Source organism: Scyliorhinus canicula, chromosome 9 (genome assembly GCF_902713615.1).
Source record: "Scyliorhinus canicula chromosome 9, sScyCan1.1, whole genome shotgun sequence".
Lineage (NCBI taxonomy): Eukaryota > Metazoa > Chordata > Chondrichthyes > Carcharhiniformes > Scyliorhinidae > Scyliorhinus > Scyliorhinus canicula.
Genome location: NC_052154.1, coordinates 21,795,253 through 21,817,683, shown reverse-complemented (window position 1 = coordinate 21,817,683; position 22,431 = coordinate 21,795,253). Strand labels below are relative to the sequence as shown.

General features: G+C 53.0%; 1 protein-coding gene across 1 annotated transcript in view; it reads left to right on the top strand.

The window, feature by feature from the left end:
* Positions 1-22,431, top strand: part of si:dkey-246g23.2 (solute carrier family 66 member 2) — an 81,317-nt gene that overhangs the window by 43,604 nt on the left and 15,282 nt on the right. Inside the window, exon 4 of the mRNA XM_038806321.1 lies at positions 21,637-21,853. Within this exon, the coding sequence (XP_038662249.1) occupies positions 21,637-21,853 (217 nt within the window). The remainder of the gene's footprint in view (positions 1-21,636; positions 21,854-22,431) is intronic.

The window sequence follows — 22,431 nt, the reverse complement described above, 5'->3', positions numbered from 1 at the left end:
CTGTCTGCACTATCCCTCCCCAGACTGTCTACACTATCCCTCCCCAGACTGTCTGCACTATCCCTCCCCAGACTGTCTGCACTATCCCTCCGCAGACTGTCTGCACTATCCCTCCCAGACTGTCTACACTATCCTCCCCAGACTGTCTGCACTATCCCTCCCCAGACTGTCTGCACTATCCCTCCCCAGACTGACTGCACTATCCCTCCCCAGACTGTCTGCACTATCCCTCCCCAGACTGTCCGCACTATCCCTCCCCAGACTGTCTGCACTATCCCTCCCCAGACTGTCTGCACTATCCCTCCCCAGACTGTCTGCACTATCCCTCCCCAGACTGTCCGCACTATCCCTCCCCAGACTGTCTGCACTATCCCTCCCCAGACTGACTGCACTATCCCTCCCCAGACTGTCTGCACTATCCCCCCTCCCCAGACTGTCTGCACTATTCCCTCCCCCCCAGACTGTCAGCACTATCCCTCCCCAGACTGTCTACACTATCCCTCCCCAGACTGTCAGCACTATCCCTCCCCAGACTGTCTGCACTATCCCCCCTCCCCAGACTGTCTGCACAACCCTCCCCAGACTGTCTGCACTATCCCTCCCCAGACTGTCTGCACTATCCCTCCCCAGACTGTCTGCACTATCCCACCCCAGACTGTCTGCACTATCCACCCCCAGACTGTCTGCACTATCCCTCCCCAGACTGTCTGCACTATCCCCCCACTCCAGAATGTCTGCACTATCCCCCCCAGACTGTCTGCACTATCCCTCCCCAGACTGTCTGCACTATCCCACCCCAGACTGTCTGCACTATCACTCCCCAGACTGCACTATCCCTCCCCAGACTGTCTGCACTATCCCCCTCCCCAGACTGTCTGCACTATCCCTCCCCAGACTGTCTGCACTATCCCTCCCCCAGACTGTCTGCACTATCCCTCCCCAGACTGTCTGCACTATCCCTCCCCAGACTGTCTGCACTATCCCCCCACTCCAGACTGTCTGCACTATCCCTCCCCAGACTGTCTGCACTATCCCCCCCAGACTGTCTGCACTATCCCTCCCCAGACTGTCTGCACTATCCCCCCCCAGACTGTCTGCACTATCCCTCCCCAGACTGTCTGCACTATCCCTCCCCAGACTGTCTGCACTATCCCTCCCCAGACTGTCTGCACTATCCCTCCCCAGACTGTCTGCACTATCCCTCCCCAGACTGTCTGCACTATCCCTCCCCAGACCGTCTGCACTATCCCTCCCCAGACTGTCTGCAATATCCCTCCCCAGACTGTCTGCACTATCCCCCCCCCAGACTGTCTGCACGATCCCTCCCCAGACTCTCTGCACTATCCCTCCCCAGACTGTCTGCACTATCCCTCCCCAGACTGTCTGCACTATCCCTCCCCAGACTGTCTGCACTACCCCCCCCCAGACTGTCTGCACTATCCCTCCCCAGACTGTCTGCACTATCCCTCCCCAGACTGTCTGCACTATCCCCCCCCCCAGACTGTCTGCACGATCCCTCCCCAGACTGTCTGCACTATCCCTCCCCAGACTGTCTGCACTATCACTCCCCAGACTGTCTACACTATCCCTCCTCAGACTGTCTGTACTATCTCTCCCCAGACTATCTGCACTATTCCACCCCAGACTGTCTGCACTATCCCCCCCAGACTGTCTGCACTATCCCTCCCCAGACTGTCTGCAGTATCCCTCCCCAGACTGTCTGCACTATCCCTCCCCAGACTGTCTGCACTATCCCTCCTCAGACTGTCTGCACTATCCCTCCCCAGACTGTCTGCACTATCCCTCCCCAGACTGTCTGCACTATCCCCTCCCCAGACTGTCTGCACTATCCCTCCCCAGACTGTCTGCACTATCCCTCCCCAGACTGTCTGCACTATCCCCCCCAGACTGTCTGCACTATCCCTCCCCAGACTGTCTGCACTATCCCTCCCCAGACTGTCTGCACTATCCCTCCCCAGACTGTCTGCACTATCCCTCCCCAGACTGTCTGCACTATCCCTCCCAGACTGTCTGCACTTCCCTCCCAGACTGTCTGCACTATCCCGCCCCAGACTGTCTGCACTATCCCTCCCCAGACTGTCTGCACTATCCCTCCCCAGACTGTCTGCACTATCCCTCCCCAGACTGTCTGCACTACCAACTCCCAGACTGTCTGCACTATCCCTCCCCAGACTGTCTGCACTATCCCACCCCAGACTGTCTGCACTATCCCTCCCCAGACTGTCTGCACTATCCCTCCCCAGACAGTCTGCACTATCCCTCCCCAGACTGTCTCCACTATCCAACCCCAGACTGTCTGCACTATCCCACCCCAGACTGTCTGCACTATCCCCCGTCCCCAGACTGTCTGCACTATCCCTCCCCAGACTGTCTGCACTATCCCTCCCCAGACTGTCTGCACTATCCCTCCCCAGACTGTCTGCACTATCCAACCCCAGACAGTCTGCACTATCCCTCCCCACGCTGTCTGCACTATCCCTCCCCAGACAGTCTGCACTATCCCTCCCCAGACTGTCTGCACTATCCCTCCCCAGACTGTCTGCACTATCCCTCCCCAGACTGTCTGCACTATCCCTCCCCAGACTGTCTGCACTATCCCTCCACAGACCGTCTGCACTATCCCTCCCCGTGTCCCACCCCAGACTGTCTACACTATCCCTCCACAGACCGTCTGCACTATCCCTCCCCGTGTCCCACCCCAGACTGTCTACACTATCCCTCCGCAGACTGTCTGCACTATCCCTCCCCAGACTGTCTGCATCATCCCTCCCCAGACTGTCTGCACTATCCCTCCCCAGACTGTCTGCACTATCCCACCCCAGACTGTCTGCACTATCCCACCCCAGACTGTCTGCACTATCCCACCCCAGACTGTCTGCACTATCCCACCCCAGACTGTCTGCACTATCCCCCCTCCCCAGACTGTCTGCACTATCCCTCCCCAGACTGTCTACACTATCCCTCCGCAGACTGTCTGCACTATCACTCCCCAGACTGTCTGCACTATCCCTCCCCAGACTGTCTGCACTATCCCTCCCCAGACTGTCTGCACTATCCCTCCCCAGACTGTCTACACTATCCCTCCGCAGACTGTCTGCACTATCCCTCCCCAGACTGTCTGCACTATCCCACCCCAGACTGTCTGCACTATCCCTCCCCAGACTGTCTGCACTATCCCACCCCAGACTGTCTGCACTCTCCCTCCCCAGACTGTCTGCACTATCCCTCCCCAGACTGTCTGCACTATCCCTCCCCAGACTGTCTGCACTACCAACCCCAGACTGTCTGCACTATCCCTCCCCAGACTGTCTGCACTATCCCACCCCAGACTGTCTGCACTATCCCTCCCCAGACTGTCTGCACTATCCCTCCCCAGACAGTCTGCACTATCCCTCCCCAGACTGTCTCCACTATCCATCCCCAGACTGTCTGCACTATCCCACCCCAGACTGTCTGCACTATCCCCCCTCCCCAGACTGTCTGCACTATCCCTCCCCAGACTGTCTGCACTATCCCTCCCCAGACTGTCTGCACTATCCCTCCCCAGACTGTCTGCACTATCCCTCCCCAGACTGTCTGCACTATCCCCCCACCCCAGACTGTCTGCACTATCCCTCCCCAGACAGTCTGCACTATCCCTCCCCACGCTGTCTGCACTATCCCTCCCCAGACAGTCTGCACTATCCCTCCCCAGACTGTCTGCACTATCCCTCCCCAGACTGTCTGCACTATCCCTCCCCAGACTGTCTGCACTATCCCTCCCCAGACTGTCTGCACTATCCCTCCACAGACCGTCTGCACTATCCCTCCCCGTGACACACCCCAGACTGTCTACACTATCCCTCCACAGACCGTCTGCACTATCCCTCCCCGTGTCCCACCCCAGACTGTCTACACTATCCCTCCGCAGACTGTCTGCACTATCCCTCCCCAGACTGTCTGCATCATCCCTCCCCAGACTGTCTGCACTATCCCTCCCCAGACTGTCTGCACTATCCCACCCCAGACTGTCTGCACTATCCCACCCCAGACTGTCTGCACTATCCCACCCCAGACTGTCTGCACTATCCCACCCCAGACTGTCTGCACTATCCCCCCTCCCCAGACTGTCTGCACTATCCCTCCCCAGACTGTCTACACTATCCCTCCGCAGACTGTCTGCACTATCACTCCCCAGACTGTCTGCACTATCCCTCCCCAGACTGTCTGCACTATCCCTCCCCAGACTGTCTACACTATCCCTCCGCATACTGTCTGCACTATCCCTCCCCAGACTGTCTGCACTATCCCACTCCAGACTGTCTGCACTATCCCTCCACAGACTGTCTGCACTATCCCCCCTCCCCAGACTGTCTGCACTATCCCTCCCCAGACTGTCTGCACTATCCCTCCCCAGACTGTCTGCACTATCCCTCCCCAGACTGTCTGCACTATCCCTCCCCAGACTGTCTGCACTATCCCTCCCCAGACTGTCTGCACTATCCCTCCCCAGACTGTCTGCACTATCCCTCCCCAGACTGTCTGCACTATCCCTCCCCGTGTCCCACCCCAGACTGTCTACACTATCCCTGCGCAGACTGTCTGCACTATCCCTCCCCAGACTGTCTGCATTATCCCTCCCCAGACTGTCTGCACTATCCCTCCCCAGACTGTCTGCACTATCCCTCCCCAGACTGTCTTCACTATCCCTCCCCAGACAGTCTGCACTATCCCTCCCCAGACTGTCTCCACTATCCAACCCCAGACTGTCTGCACTATCCCACCCCAGACTGTCTGCACTATCCCCCCTCCCCAGACTGTCTGCACTATCCCTCCCCACACTGTCTACACTATCCCTCCGCAGACTGTCTGCACTATCACTCCCCAGACTGCATTATCCCTCCCCAGACTGTCTGCACTATCCCTCCCCAGACTGTCTGCACTATCCCTCCCCAGACTGTCTGCACTATCCCACCCCAGACTGTCTGCTCTCTCCCTCCCCAGACTGTCTGCACTATCCCTCCCCAGACTGTCTGCACTATCCCTCCCCAGACTGTCTGCACTACCAACCCCAGACTGTCTGCACTATCCCTCCCCAGACTGTCTGCACTATCCCTCCCCAGACTGTCTCCACTATCCAACCCCAGACTGTCTGCACTATCCCACCCCAGACTGTCTGCACTATCCCCCCTCCCCAGACTGTCTGCACTATCCCTCCCCAGACTGTCTACACTATCCCTCCGCAGACTGTCTGCACTATCCCTCCCCAGACTGTCTACACTATCCCTCCGCAGACTGTCTACACTATCCCACCCCAGACTGTCTGCACTATCCCTCCCCAGACTGTCTCCACTATCCAACCCCAGACTGTCTGCACTATCCCACCCCAGACTGTCTGCACTATCCCCCCTCCCCAGACTGTCTGGACTATCCCTCCCCAGACTGTCTGCACTATCCCTCCCCAGACTGTCTGCACTATCCCTCCCCAGACTGTCTGCACTATCCCTCCCCAGACTGTCTGCACTATCCCTCCCCAGACTGTCTGCACTATCCCTCCCCAGACTGTCTGCACTATCACTCCCCAGACTGTCAGCACTATCCCTCCCCAGACTGTCTGCACTATCCCTCCCCAGACTGTCTACACTATCCCTCCCCAGACTGTCTGCACTATCCCTCCACAGACCGTCTGCACTATCCCGCCCCAGACTGTCTGCACTATCCCTCCACAGACCGTCTGCACTATCCCTCCCCGTCTCCCACCCCAGACTGTCTACACTATCCCTCCCCAGACTGTCTGCACTATCCCACCCCAGACTGTCTGCACTATCCCCCCTCCCCAGACTGTCTGCACTATCCCTCCCCAGACTGTCTACACTATCCCTCCGCAGACTGTCTGCACTATCACTCCCCAGACTGTCTGCACTATCCCTCCCCAGACTGTCTGCACTATCCCTCCGCAGACTGTCTGCACTATCCCTCCCCAGACTGTCTGCACTATCCCTCCCCAGACTGTCTGCACTATCCCCCCTCCCCAGACTGTCTGCACTATCCCTCCCCAGACTGTCTGCACTATCACTCCCCAGACTGTCAGCACTATCCCTCCCCAGACTGTCTGCACTATCCCTCCCCAGACTGTCTACACTATCCCTCCCCAGACTGTCTGCACTATCCCTCCACAGACCGTCTGCACTATCCCGCCCCAGACTGTCTGCACTATCCCTCCACAGACCGTCTGCACTATCCCTCCCCAGACTGTCTGCACTATCCCTCCCCAGACTGTCTGCACTATCCCACCCCAGACTGTCTGCACTATCCCTCCCCAGACTGTCTGCACTATCCCTCCCCAGACTGTCTGCACTATCCCTCCCCAGACTGTCTGCACTATCCCTCCCCAGACTGTCTGCACTATCCCACCCCAGACTGTCTGCACTCTCCCTCCCCAGACTGTCTGCACTATCCCTCCCCAGACTGTCTGCACTATCCCTCCCCAGACTGTCTGCACTACCAACCCCAGACTGTCTGCACTATCCCTCCCCAGACTGTCTGCACTATCCCACCCCAGACTGTCTGCACTATCCCTCCCCAGACTGTCTCCACTATCCAACCCCAGACTGTCTGCACTGTCCCACCCCAGACTGTCTGCACTATCCCCCCTCCCCAGACTGTCTGCACTATCCCTCCCCAGACTGTCTACACTATCCCTCCGCAGACTGTCTGCACTATCCCTCCCCAGACTGTCTACACTATCCCTCCGCAGACTGTCTACACTATCCCACCCCAGACTGTCTGCACTATCCCTCCCCAGACTGTCTCCACTATCCAACCCCAGACTGTCTGCACTATCCCACCCCAGACTGTCTGCACTATCCCCCCTCCCCAGACTGTGCACTATCCCTCCCCAGACTGTCTGCACTATCCCTCCCCAGACTGTCTGCACTATCCCTCCCCAGACTGTCTGCACTATCCCTCCCCAGACTGTCTGCACTATCCCTCCCCAGACTGTCTGCACTATCCCTCCCCAGACTGTCTGCACTATCACTCCCCAGACTGTCAGCACTATCCCTCCCCAGACTGTCTGCACTATCCCTCCCCAGACTGTCTACACTATCCCTCCCCAGACTGTCTGCACTATCCCTCCACAGACCGTCTGCACTATCCCGCCCCAGACTGTCTGCACTATCCCTCCACAGACCGTCTGCACTATCCCTCCCCGTGTCCCACCCCAGACTGTCTACACTATCCCTCCCCAGACTGTCTGCACTATCCCACCCCAGACTGTCTGCACTATCCCCCCTCCCCAGACTGTCTGCACTATCCCTCCCCAGACTGTCTACACTATCCCTCCGCAGACTGTCTGCACTATCACTCCCCAGACTGTCTGCACTATCCCTCCCCAGACTGTCTGCACTATCCCTCCGCAGACTGTCTGCACTATCCCTCCCCAGACTGTCTGCACTATCCCCCCTCCCCAGACTGTCTGCACTATCCCTCCCCAGACTGTCTGCACTATCCCTCCCCAGACTGTCTGCACTATCACTCCCCAGACTGTCAGCACTATCCCTCCCCAGACTGTCTGCACTATCCCACCCCAGACTGTCTGCACGATCCCTCCCCAGACTGTCTGCACTATCCCTCCCCAGACTGTCTGCACTATCCCTCCCCAGACTGTCTGCACTATCCCTCCCCAGACTGTCTGCACTATCCCTCCCCAGACTGTCTGCACTATCCCTCCCCAGACTGTCTGCACTATCCCTCCCCAGACTGTCTGCACTATCCCACCCCAGACTGTCTGCACTCTCCCTCCCCAGACTGTCTGCACTATCCCTCCCCAGACTGTCTGCACTATCCCTCCCCAGACTGTCTGCACTACCAACCCCAGACTGTCTGCACTATCCCTCCCCAGACTGTCTGCACTATCCCACCCCAGACTGTCTGCACTATCCCTCCCCAGACTGTCTCCACTATCCAACCCCAGACTGTCTGCACTATCCCACCCCAGACTGTCTGCACTATCCCCCCTCCCCAGACTGTCTGCACTATCCCTCCCCAGACTGTCTACACTATCCCTCCGCAGACTGTCTGCACTATCCCTCCCCAGACTGTCTACACTATCCCTCCGCCGACTGTCTACACTATCCCACCCCAGACTGTCTGCACTATCCCTCCCCAGACTGTCTCCACTATCCAACCCCAGACTGTCTGCACTATCCCACCCCAGACTGTCTGCACTATCCCCCCTCCCCAGACTGTCTGCACTATCCCTCCCCAGACTGTCTGCACTATCCCTCCCCAGACTGTCTGCACTATCCCTCCCCAGACTGTCTGCACTATCCCTCCCCAGACTGTCTGCACTATCCCTCCCCAGACTGTCTGCACTATCCCTCCCCAGACTGTCTGCACTATCACTCCCCAGACTGTCAGCACTATCCCTCCCCAGACTGTCTGCACTATCCCTCCCCAGACTGTCTACACTATCCCTCCCCAGACTGTCTGCACTATCCCTCCACAGACCGTCTGCACTATCCCGCCCCAGACTGTCTGCACTATCCCTCCACAGACCGTCTGCACTATCCCTCCCCGTGTCCCACCTCAGACTGTCTACACTATCCCTCCCCAGACTGTCTGCACTATCCCACCCCAGACTGTCTGCACTATCCCCCCTCCCCAGACTGTCTGCACTATCCCTCCCCAGACTGTCTACACTATCCCTCCGCAGACTGTCTGCACTATCACTCCCCAGACTGTCTGCACTATCCCTCCCCAGACTGTCTGCACTATCCCTCCGCAGACTGTCTGCACTATCCCTCCCCAGACTGTCTGCACTATCCCCCCTCCCCAGACTGTCTGCACTATCCCTCCCCAGACTGTCTGCACTATCCCTCCCCAGACTGTCTGCACTATCACTCCCCAGACTGTCAGCACTATCCTTCCCCAGACTGTCTGCACTATCCCTCCCCAGACTGTCTACACTATCCCTCCCCAGACTGTCTGCACTATCCCTCCACAGACCGTCTGCACTATCCCGCCCCAGACTGTCTGCACTATCCCTCCACAGACCGTCTGCACTATCCCTCCCCGTGTCCCACCCCAGACTGTCTACACTATCCCTCCGCAGACTGTCTGCACTATCCCACCCCAGACTGTCTGCACTATCCCCCCTCCCCAGACTGTCTGCACTATCCCTCCCCAGACTGTCTACACTATCCCACCCCAAACTGTCTGCACTATCCCTCCCCAGACTGTCTGCACTATCCCACCCCAGACTGTCTGCACTATCCCTCCCCAGACTGTCTGCACTATCCCTCCCCAGACTGTCTGCACTATCCCACCCCAGACTGTCTGCACTATCCCTCCCCGTGTCCCTCCCCAGACTGTCTGCACTATCCCTCCCCAGACTGTCTACACTATCCCACCCCAGACTGTCTGCACTATCCCTCCCCAGACTGTCTGCACTATCCCTCCCCAGACTGTCTACACTATCCCTCCGCAGACTGTCTGCACTATCACTCCCCAGACTGTCTGCACTATCCCTCCCCAGACTGTCTGCACTATCCCTCCCCAGACTGTCTGCACTATCCCCCCTCCCCAGACTGTCTGCACTATCACTCCCCAGACTGTCTGCACTATCCCTCCCCAGACTGTCTGCACTATCCCTCCCCAGACTGTCTGCACTATCCCCCCTCCCCAGACTGTCTGCACTATCCCTCCCCAGACTGTCTGCACTATCCCTCCCCAGACTGTCTGCACTATCCCTCCCCAGACTGTCTGCACTATCCCTCCCCAGACTGTCTGCACTATCCCACCCCAGACTGTCTGCACTATCACTCCCCAGACTGTCTGCACTATCCCTCCCCAGACTGTCTGCACTATCCCCCCACCCCAGACTGTCTGCACTATCCCCCCTCCCCAGACTGTCTGCACTATCCCTCCCCAGACTGTCTGCAATATCCCTCCCCAGACAGTCTTCACTATCCCTCCCCAGACAGTCTGCACGATCCCTCCCCAGACTGTCTGCACTATCCCTCCTCAGACAGTCTGCACTATCCCTCCCCAGACTGTCTGCACTATCCCACCCCAGACTGTCTGCACTATCCCTCCCCAGACTGTCTGCACTATCCCCCCTCCCCAGACTGTCTGCACTATCCCGCCCCAGACTGTCTGCACTATCCCTCCCCAGACTGTCTGCACTATCCCTCCCCAGGCTGTCTGCACTATCCCTCCCCAGACTGTCTGCACTATCCCTCCCCAGACCGTCCGCACTATCCCTCCCCAGACTGTCTGCACTATCCCTCCCCAGACTGTCTGCACTATCCCTCCCCAGACTGTCTGCACTATCCCTTCCCAAACTGTCTGCACTATCCCTCCCCAGACTGTCTGCACTATCCCTCCCCAGACTGTCTGCACTATCCCTCCCCAGACTGTCTGCACTATCCCTCCCCAGACTGTCTGCAATATCCCTCCCCAGACTGTCTGCACTATTCCTCACCAGACATTCTGCACTATCCCTCCGCAGACTGTCTGCACTATCCCTCCCCAGACTGTCTGCACTATCCCTCCCCAGACTGTCTGCATTATCTCTCCCTGACTGCCTGCACTATCCCTCCCCAGACTCTCTGCACTATCACTCCCCAGACTGTCTGCACTATCCCTCCCCAGACTGTCTGCACTATCCCACCCCAGACTCTCTGCACTATTACTCCCCAGACTGTCTACACTAACCCTGCCTGGAGTGTCTGCACTATCCCTCCCCAGACTGTCTGCACTATCCCCCCTCCCCAGACTGTCTGCACTATCCCTCCCCAGACTGTCTGCACTATCCCTCCCCAGACTGTCTGCACTATCACTCCCCAGACTGTCAGCACTATCCCTCCCCAGACTGTCTGCACTATCCCACCCCAGACTGTCTGCACGATCCCTCCCCAGACTGTCTGCACTATCCCTCCCCAGACTGTCTGCACTATCCCTCCCCAGACTGTCTGCACTATCCCTCCCCAGACTGTCTGCACTATCCCTCCCCAGACTGTCTGCACTATCCCTCCCCAGACTGTCTGCACTATCCCTCCCCAGACTGTCTGCACTATCCCACCCCAGACTGTCTGCACTCTCCCTCCCCAGACTGTCTGCACTATCCCTCCCCAGACTGTCTGCACTATCCCTCCCCAGACTGTCTGCACTACCAACCCCAGACTGTCTGCACTATCCCTCCCCAGACTGTCTGCACTATCCCACCCCAGACTGTCTGCACTATCCCTCCCCAGACTGTCTCCACTATCCAACCCCAGACTGTCTGCACTATCCCACCCCAGACTGTCTGCACTATCCCCCCTTCCCAGACTGTCTGCACTATCCCTCCCCAGACTGTCTACACTATCCCTCCGCAGACTGTCTGCACTATCCCTCCCCAGACTGTCTACACTATCCCTCCGCCGACTGTCTACACTATCCCACCCCAGACTGTCTGCACTATCCCTCCCCAGACTGTCTCCACTATCCAACCCCAGACTGTCTGCACTATCCCACCCCAGACTGTCTGCACTATCCCCCCTCCCCAGACTGTCTGCACTATCCCTCCCCAGACTGTCTGCACTATCCCTCCCCAGACTGTCTGCACTATCCCTCCCCAGACTGTCTGCACTATCCCTCCCCAGACTGTCTGCACTATCCCTCCCCAGACTGTCTGCACTATCCCTCCCCAGACTGTCTGCACTATCACTCCCCAGACTGTCAGCACTATCCCTCCCCAGACTGTCTGCACTATCCCTCCCCAGACTGTCTACACTATCCCTCCCCAGACTGTCTGCACTATCCCTCCACAGACCGTCTGCACTATCCCGCCCCAGACTGTCTGCACTATCCCTCCACAGACCGTCTGCACTATCCCTCCCCGTGTCCCACCTCAGACTGTCTACACTATCCCTCCCCAGACTGTCTGCACTATCCCACCCCAGACTGTCTGCACTATCCCCCCTCCCCAGACTGTCTGCACTATCCCTCCCCAGACTGTCTACACTATCCCTCCGCAGACTGTCTGCACTATCACTCCCCAGACTGTCTGCACTATCCCTCCCCAGACTGTCTGCACTATCCCTCCCCAGACTGTCTGCACTATCCCTCCCCAGACTGTCTGCACTATCCCCCCTCCCCAGACTGTCTGCACTATCCCTCCCCAGACTGTCTGCACTATCCCTCCCCAGACTGTCTGCACTATCACTCCCCAGACTGTCAGCACTATCCTTCCCCAGACTGTCTGCACTATCCCTCCCCAGACTGTCTACACTATCCCTCCCCAGACTGTCTGCACTATCCCTCCACAGACCGTCTGCACTATCCCGCCCCAGACTGTCTGCACTATCCCTCCACAGACCGTCTGCACTATCCCTCCCCGTGTCCCACCCCAGACTGTCTACACTATCCCTCCGCAGACTGTCTGCACTATCCCACCCCAGACTGTCTGCACTATCCCCCCTCCCCAGACTGTCTGCACTATCCCTCCCCAGACTGTCTACACTATCCCACCCCAAACTGTCTGCACTATCCCTCCCCAGACTGTCTGCACTATCCCACCCCAGACTGTCTGCACTATCCCTCCCCAGACTGTCTGCACTATCCCTCCCCAGACTGTCTGCACTATCCCACCCCAGACTGTCTGCACTATCCCTCCCCGTGTCCCTCCCCAGACTGTCTGCACTATCCCTCCCCAGACTGTCTACACTATCCCACCCCAGACTGTCTGCACTATCCCTCCCCAGACTGTCTGCACTATCCCTCCCCAGACTGTCTACACTATCCCTCCGCAGACTGTCTGCACTATCACTCCCCAGACTGTCTGCACTATCCCTCCCCAGACTGTCTGCACTATCCCTCCCCAGACTGTCTGCACTATCCCCCCTCCCCAGACTGTCTGCACTATCACTCCCCAGACTGTCTGCACTATCCCTCCCCAGACTGTCTGCACTATCCCTCCCCAGACTGTCTGCACTATCCCCCTCCCCAGACTGTCTGCACTATCCCTCCCCAGACTGTCTGCACTATCCCTCCCCAGACTGTCTGCACTATCCCTCCCCAGACTGTCTGCACTATCCCTCCCCAGACTGTCTGCACTATCCCACCCCAGACTGTCTGCACTATCACTCCCCAGACTGTCTGCACTATCCCGCCCCAGACTGTCTGCACTATCCCCCCACCCCAGACTGTCTGCACTATCCCCCCTCCCCAGACTGTCTGCACTATCCCTCCCCAGACTGTCTGCAATATCCCTCCCCAGACAGTCTTCACTATCCCTCCCCAGACAGTCTGCACGATCCCTCCCCAGACTGTCTGCACTATCCCTCCTCAGACAGTCTGCACTATCCCTCCCCAGACTGTCTGCACTATCCCACCCCAGACTGTCTGCACTATCCCTCCCCAGACTGTCTGCACTATCCCCCCTCCCCAGACTGTCTGCACTATCCCGCCCCAGACTGTCTGCACTATCCCTCCCCAGACTGTCTGCACTATCCCTCCCCAGACTGTCTGCACTATCCCTCCCCAGACTGTCTGCACTATCCCTCCCCAGACCGTCCGCACTATCCCTCCCCAGACTGTCTGCACTATCCCTCCCCAGACTGTCTGCACTATCCCTCCCCAGACTGTCTGCACTATCCCTTCCCAAACTGTCTGCACTATCCCTCCCCAGACTGTCTGCACTATCCCTCCCCAGACTGTCTGCACTATCCCTCCCCAGACTGTCTGCACTATCCCTCCCCAGACTGTCTGCAATATCCCTCCCCAGACTGTCTGCACTATTCCTCACCAGACATTCTGCACTATCCCTCCGCAGACTGTCTGCACTATCCCTCCCCAGACTGTCTGCACTATCCCTCCCCAGACTGTCTGCATTATCTCTCCCTGACTGCCTGCACTATCCCTCCCCAGACTCTCTGCACTATCACTCCCCAGACTGTCTGCACTATCCCTCCCCAGACTGTCTGCACTATCCCACCCCAGACTCTCTGCACTATTACTCCCCAGACTGTCTACACTAACCCTGCCTGGAGTGTCTGCACTATCCCTCCCTATCCTGTCTGCACTATCCCTCCCTATCCTGTCTGCACTATCCCTCCCTATCCTGTCTGCACTATCCCTCCCTATCCTGTCTGCATTATCCATTTCACCTTTGCCTGGCCACTGCTCCATCCTTCCCACTGCTCCTTCTCCAGGAGATCTGGTCTTCTGCCACCCGGTCTAAAGCATAGGCTGCTATTTATAGACTTCCCTCCCTAGTGCAGTAAAAATGCACGATAATCATTGGAGAAGACTACCTGACCAGGTGCGAGCCTCCACGATGCTGTTGTAATTATGACTGACCTAATTACTCTCTGATGGGGTCATTTAATTTTGAGGAGGAACGTAATTCTTGCGACCATAGGGCTCACGGTTTTCATAGTATTTCGCTTCAAAACACCTGGCCTGATGCAGACATGCACATTTTGTGGGACTTTTTCCTGGGAGGCTTTCCACTGATTTGTTATTCTTTATGAGGTAAGAAATCCATTTCAACTCGATCTTTATTTGAAGTCTGTGAATTATCTGTCTTGAGTCCTCTAGTTTTGCCAAACTAGGAGACAAACCCATCAAAAATATTGGGCAAGATTTTAACTCATTCAAGATCCACCCACTTACACAGAGTTCAAATTGAGCCCAATGTGTTCAGTTAACAGCGTCCTGTTGGTGCAGTTCGTAATTCCAGCAGGTTAGAGAAGTTACAGTAATACCAACTATTGAAAAATGTTGAAATATTTAAAAGGTAATTTTGTGGTTTTCATGTCCTCGCCCAAATCTAAACCTCAATCTTAATCCTAATGAGATGTATCTGGGAACACTTGTTGCACAGAAGAAATTTGAACAAGAACAGGACCTTTCTGGCCTTTGATGAAGTATCAGGGATTTTTTGCACTGCCCACAGTTTGATTCTTGAAAAACCACCAATCTGAGAATCAGTTCGAAACACTGCTCTGTTGATGGTGGTCGATCGCGTTGATGTTACATCAGCATAAAGGGATTCATTTCCTTTGAACAGCTCAAAGCAAGTATTCAAGATCAATATAAAGATGGAGTTGGCTGAGAATCCATAAAGTTTATATTCGAATCAAAGTACTTGGCTTCTGCAACATTTACGTCAACAGATATTGGAGCAATTGTTAACTTCAAACCAGAACGACTGTGAATCTGAGAGAGCTGTTGAAGCCAGCATTGGCAAACCTCTACCACTTTCGCATTAGAGCCCCATCTGCCTAACATGGCCTGAGAGGATTTAATCCGTGTTCACTGGCAGCTTGCCATAATGGGGGCTGAAAATCCAGTAGCTCTGTTGGTTGAGCCAAGCTGGTGATAACAATAGTGTGGTGTGGATGGGGTGGGAGGTGCAGGGCAGACCCAGTGCCCAGCAGTGGATGGAATTATATTTCTGGATGTGGGAGGAGCTTTCCTTCTCCTCCTGACCAAAATGTTCCGACTGTGTTGCTAGAATGGCATCTGGAGATCTTCTGGCCTACTCTCTTGCTCCAATTTCTTATGTTTCTCTGATCTTAAGGACCCCTGGACCAGACTGTTCAGAATGTGCCTGGCACAGTCTGCTTTGTCCCTGAAAATTCCAAATAACCAGTGTAGTGCCCCGGTTTGCATACTTAAGCAACCATTTACGGGCGCAACCAGGTCCCGGGTGTCTTAAGAGGTGTCAAGGTCCCATTTTCTATAACTGACCATCCGTTCTTCAGGAAAGGTCTAGGGTTAGCAACAGAGAAAAATTTTCTCCATTAAGCTTGTGGCTTTATATATCAAAACAAAGCGGGGCCATTTTCCTGCACTAACCTCTGTCTTATTGTGCAAAATGAAAGGAGCCAATGCTGCGATGCATCATTTTTTAATAACGTTATTCTATCACAGACCTCTCTGGAATGTTCCTGCTTGACAGGCAAATACATCAGCTGCCCTGGGTAAATATTACAGTGAGAGTGTGTGTGACAGGCAAGTGCTTGCTATCCACAGCTAGAACAATGATTAAAAGCGCCTACAAGTCATGCACGCACACTCGACAAAGTTTGCTACTTGTACTCTCGTCTGGAGGAGTGTTCAGATTTCATTCTCTGTGATTTGCTTCCAACATTCATGCGGTGTTTTGCACGTATCCGTTAGAAGGAGCCAGAAAGAGATCAGTGTTCCTGACTTGTCCACTGCACCTCGTGTGGGAACAGCAGCAGTGATTGAGGTCAAACTTTAACTCCATGGAAATAAACTTTAGAACTGAAGTGCCACAAAAAGAGCATCAGACTGAACCACGCCATTGTATAGCTCAGTATGAACTCCAATAGCACATTAAATTTTAAAATTTCTAATGGACGGTTGTTATTAAGATGTAAAAGAATTGTCTCTAAAATTGCATTCAATAAGTAAGTAAGCAATGCCGTGTTTAAACATTGACAAACGTTGTATATTTTACACTTGCAGAGCTACATTTATTTTTGTCCCATCTTTGTTGCTAAACAGACTTTTTACAAAGCTTATTTTGCCCAGCCCTTCTGTCCTGCAAATGAAAGACACATCGGGAGGGAAATGCCCATCTTGTCTGTGGGAGTCTCACGTTCTCCCCGTGTCTGGGTAGATTTCCTCCGGGTGCTCCGGTTTCCTCCCACAAGTCCCGAAAGACGTGCTGTGAGGTGAATTCGGCATTCAGCACGGTTCGATTCCTATACCAGCCTCCCCGGACAGGCGCCGGAATGTGGCGACTAGGGGCTTTTCACAGTAACTTCATTGAAGCCTACTCGTGACAATAAGCGATTTTCATTTTTCATTTCATTTCTATGTACCTGAAAAGGCGCCGGAATGTGGCGATTGGGGGCTTTTACATAGAACATAGAACAGTACAGCACAGAACAGGCCCTTCGGCCCTCAATGTTGTGCCGAGCAATGATCACCCTACTCAAACCCACGTATCCACCCTATACCCGTAACCCAACAACCCCCCCCTTAACCTTACTTTTAAGGACACTACGGGCTGTTTAGCATGGCCAATCCACCTAACCCGTACATCTTTGGACTGTGGGAGGAAACCGGAGCACCCGGAGGAAACCCACGCACACACGGGGAGGACGTGCAGACTCCGCACAGACAGTGACCCAGCCAGGAATCGAACCTGGGACCCTGGAGCTGTGAAGCATTTATGCTAACCACCATGCTACCGTGCTGCCGTACTTTTCAAAGTAACTTCATTGCAGTATTAATGTAAGCCTACTTGTGACAATAAAGATTATTATATTATTATAAAGATTATTATTATGTACAAAATGCTTACATGGAACCAATTATTACACTTAACTAAAAGTGGCAGTTTTCAGTTCCTTTTCTCATGAAATAAAGCAGTTAGCTGTCCCCATCAATTGTAGTTGTGATTTTTTTTAAATGTGTGATGTCTTTGAAAATTCAGTTGTCAACAGAGGAGTCGTTAACAGCTAAATCATAAAAGCAAGCAGCATCACTATTTTCCAATAGTGTGATGGAACCATCAATTCACCAGACACGTGTTTCCGATATGAATCTAGGCTTTAATCGACTTACTTCAGAGCCAGCCTGTTACCCGTTGATGAACTCTTAGTGAACTCAGGCTGACTCTGGACAAGAGTATTTATACAGCAGCACTAGGGGGAGGAGTCATGGGCGGAGCCACGGGTGGAGCCCAGTACAAGTTCCTGAGTACTCTCAGAGCTACTCCGCCTAGTGGCTGGATAACGCTACTGCGCTTACAAAGACAGTGTGAATTATCATATCATATATATTACATTCACCACATAGTGGAAAAGCCATGTGATGCCCTATTATTTTCCTGCAGTCTTCGATTTTAAACCGTTCTTCTGTTGATATCTTTGAGGCCTGACTACCATTTTAACGATGAGCCGAGGCAGAGAAATAGTTGTGACCTTGCCACCCAGTCAGCCTCGCCAGAAGAGGGCCCAAGAGCTAAATATTTGAAAAAACATTTTTCTTGAACCATTCTCGTGGGGACAGAAGGTTACATCGGCCGCAACACCTTATTTGGATATTTAAATCACCAAATAGACAAGGGCTTGATTTATTGATTCAACTGAAGGATTACACTTCCAGCAATGCAGCATACCCTCAGTGCTGCACCAGAGTATTATTTTAGGTAATGTACTCTTTGAACTGATAACGTTCTGAGCCAATGACGACTGATGCTTTATAATACTTACGTTCCACAGAAATATAAAGGGTGGAATTCTCCGTAGCCCAACGCCGAAATTGGGATCGGCGATCGGGCAGAGAATGGCTTCCGACGCCGGATCCGGGGCAGGCGGCGGTTTCACGCCGGTTCGCGATGCAACGTCCCCTTCAAACCGGTGTCATCAGGACATACGGCGCGAGCAGTCGCAAGGCCGTCGGCGCGTCTTCAGCCGGACCACTCGTGAAGCTCTGCCCCCGATGGGCCGAGTTCCCAATGGTGCGGACCACGCGTGGTCTCAGCGGTTGGCAATCCGGCGTTCCAGCTGCGGACAGTGTCCAGCGCCACTACACTCGTCCGGGATCCGTGCCGCTGGCCAGGGGGGCTTCTGCTCGGGCTGGGGGAGTGTTGGGTGGTGAACAGGGGGTGGGCTGTGGGGTCAGGGTGATTTGGGTTCCAGCATGGCCGGCACCATGTTTTCCGTTGTGACCGGAGCTGCTCGTCAGGCCTGCGCATGTGAGACCCGGGACTTGGCGATTCTCCGGCCATTTTCCACGCGATCCGTTGGTGATTCACGCGGCGCTGGTGCTAGCCCCTCACCAGTACCAGAATCGGTGAGGAGTTTGCGCCAATTTTCCTGTCTTGATCCATCCGGAAAATTCTGCCCAAAGTGCTTTACAGGAATGAAGTTTGACACCAAGCCATATAAAGAGATATTAGGAAAGATGAGCAAAAAGCCTCACTGACACCTGATCAACAAGGGGTAGGCCAGGATTTTCCACCCCTTCCCCCAAAGAGTGTACGGGTTGCCGGCGGAATCTTCCGGTCCTGTCGATGTGTACCCCTCCCTGCCCCCACCTTTGACAGGAATGGAAGTTACCGGCAGCGGGAAGAGCCAGAAAATCCCACCCGTAGTCTTTTCATGCGTTTTAACAGAGATATTCGAGACTAAAATGGGAGGTTTGCCATCTGTTCAGTGATTTTTAAAGTTTTCTGTTTTTGAGGATTCCAGTGGCACACCCTGTGGGGGAGCAGTCCGTCACTGTCAGCAACCTTTTCACCATTAACTGCGTGAGTGCAGTTTCTATCAGCTTCACAGTTGGAATGTCGCTGAACACGGAAGTTTTGCTGTCATCACAACCACAAAATCCAAATGATTATGTACTCCTGCCACGGATCGTGGGAGCAACAAAAGAACATTTACCGTTGTATAATTTGTCAGCTCCCCTGGCTGTATTAAAAATGCATTGTGCTAACAAGGTTTGACTAATTGCTTTGTTTCTTTTTCTTGAAGGGACCCTTAGGGATGTGATTATGTGTCTTTCTTGTTTTCTTAATACTGCAAAGGTGATTGATGTATCCTGTCCAAAGTTGAATCACACTTTCTGCGCTAAAAGACATTGGCCACTATATTACTGAATCTTTCAAAAGAATGTTTCCTAATCTTGTGCAGGCCAATCCAGTGTACAGCATGGTTTCTGCCTATGGCTGGTGATTTAAGTTTTTGTTCACATTGCACATTGTTCATTAGTTTGAGTATAATTCACTTTCAATTTCCGTACTCTAGTATGTCCTGCCATGTCTCGCCTCTCGATTCTTGAGGCTTCTTGCTGTGCTTCATAAGATTGAATAATTGCTTCATCACTTCCCCAGCCTGGTTCGAAGTCATGAGAATACATTCCCAAAACAGAAATACTTTGTAAGTACTTCTTTTAAGGGTGGGAAGCTTCTTACTAGAAGAACAGTAGGTGCCCATGAATTTTCCTAGGGAGTTAACCATTCATTAATATTCCCGGCTGGGTCACTGTCTGTGCGGAGTCTGCACGTCCTCCCCGTGTGTGCGTGGGTTTCCTCCGGGTGCTCCGGTTTCCTCCCACAGTCCAAAGATGTGCGGGTTAGGTGGATTGGCCATGCTAAATTGCCCGTAGTGTCCTAAAAAAGTAAGGTTAAGGGGGGGTTGTTGGGTTACGGATACGTGGGTTTGAGTAGGGTGATCATTGCTCGGCACAACATCGAGGGCCGAAGGGCCTGTTCTGTGCTGTACTGTTCTATGTACTGTTCTATGTATTGATCTGTAAAATAATATTACGCAGTTACATTCTTAAAATTCTTTTGAGCAGAACTAACTTCATCACACAGAGAGTTGGGGGCCTGTGGAATTTATTTCCAGAGTTAGTGACTGAGACAGAAACCATGGGTGGAATTTTGCTGTTATTTTGGCAAAGTGTCATCTGGGGCGGGAGAACCGAGGGCACGACCCGGGCAGTGATTAAAGATTAAATCGGATTGGTGAATGAAGGGAAAGGGAATGAAGGAATATTCTAAATGTGACAAAGTCTAATTGTTCAAATGGGTGATAACTTTTTTTTTAATTTAGAGTATCCAATTAATTTTTTCCAATTAAGGGGCAACTTAGTGTGGCCATTCCAATAGCCTGCACATCTTTTTGGTTGTGGGGGCGAAACCCACGCAAACACAGGGAGAATGTGCAAACTCCACACGGACAGTGACCCAGAGCCGGGATTGAATCTGGGACCTCGGCACCGTGAGGCAACAGGGCTAACCCACTGCGTCACCATGCTGCCCTATATGGGTGATAAATAACAAAAATAATTAATTGGGCCACCTGACCTGATTCTGTGTAACTGTTTTATATATGTGTATTTTGTTATGACACAAACAAAAGTGAAGCTAACTCCTGCCTTGTGACTCTGAAAGACATTCCAGAGAAATTATATCCAATCACTGCCTGTTGCTTGGCAGAGCATAGCTTCTTGGGCTAATTCATTAGCCACCTGCCGAGTCAATGAAAACGAGTCATCACTGATGCCTTCTGGATGCTTCCTGCTAGAATTAAAAGCAGAGGTCATTGCTTTTTGCTTTTGCAAAGATACAGGCTGCATTAAAGTCACAGGCGCATTACTCATCCATCGATCAAAGCAGCAATAGTAAAAAGAAAAGGGGAAATCAGGGAATAAACAAGAGGGACACTTACAATACTTTAACTTTTAGAACTCTTGGTTAAGGAGGCAAAGAGTACGCAGAGTGGGGGAGGGGGGTGATGGAATTTTAAAATTTTACCGTACACTGCACATTTTAAAAAACCTTTTGCTGGGATGTGAGGGTCACAGGTTAAGCCAGGACTTGTTGTGGAATTACCCTTGAGAAAGTGGTGGTTATCCGCCTTCTTGAACTGCTGCAGTACATTGGCTGTAACCTCCAGTGGTGTTAGGAAGGGATGTATAATCTCTCGAGACATTGTGACACTTTAAATATGAACTACAGAGCTTATGTCCCTCACATCAATCATCAAATAACAGCATATATATAGTGACTATTAGAGACTATTGTAGTCTTGTGATAAATTAATATTGATGTTCAATAGGTTCGTGCCCACTGAAAATTATTTTGTATTTTCTTCATAGACTTTGATCCAAAATATTTTTGGGCCTGGAGTCGCTTCCTTGATTACATTCAGTTTTGTTTAGCCTTCACTGTGCTGTGCCTCTTTGTTACGTACCTCCTGATTGACTCTCAACTCTTTGTGGAAACTCTTGGCTTCTCGGCTGTCCTCATTGAAGCCATGTTGGGAGTACCTCAGCTTTTCCGGAACTTCAAGAACAAATCAACTGCAGGAATGAGGTGAGACAATATTCTTTGTCATAAAAGCTCAAATATTGTGCAAGCCCTTAAAAATATGCTTGACGATTTATAGTAGTAATATTCATTTTGAACGTTTATGGAAAGTATAATGAAGTAAATGTAATATATCTTGAGAACTAAAAAGCCTTTCATAAGGTTCCATATAGTAGACTAGTGAATGCGGAGTGAGCGAAAAAGTAACAGAATTGATAACGAGCCGACTGCAACAAAGATCCATTCCTTTTCACAATTTATATTAACAATTATGACTTTGGAGTCAACAATGCAATTTCTGAATCAGCCAATGACAACAAAGTGAATGGGATAATCAACACTGAGGAGGACTGCCACAAAGTACAGGAAGATAATAATAAACTTACAGAATGGGCATATAATTGGCAAATGAATTTCAATGTAGAAAATGTTGGTAAGAAAAATAAGGAGGTTGTATATCGTTTGGAATATAATAATAATAACCTTTTATTGTCACAAGTATGAAGTTACTGGGAAAAGCCCCTAGTCGCCACATTCCAGCACCTGTTTGGGTAAGCTTGTACGGGAATTGAACCTGCGCTGTT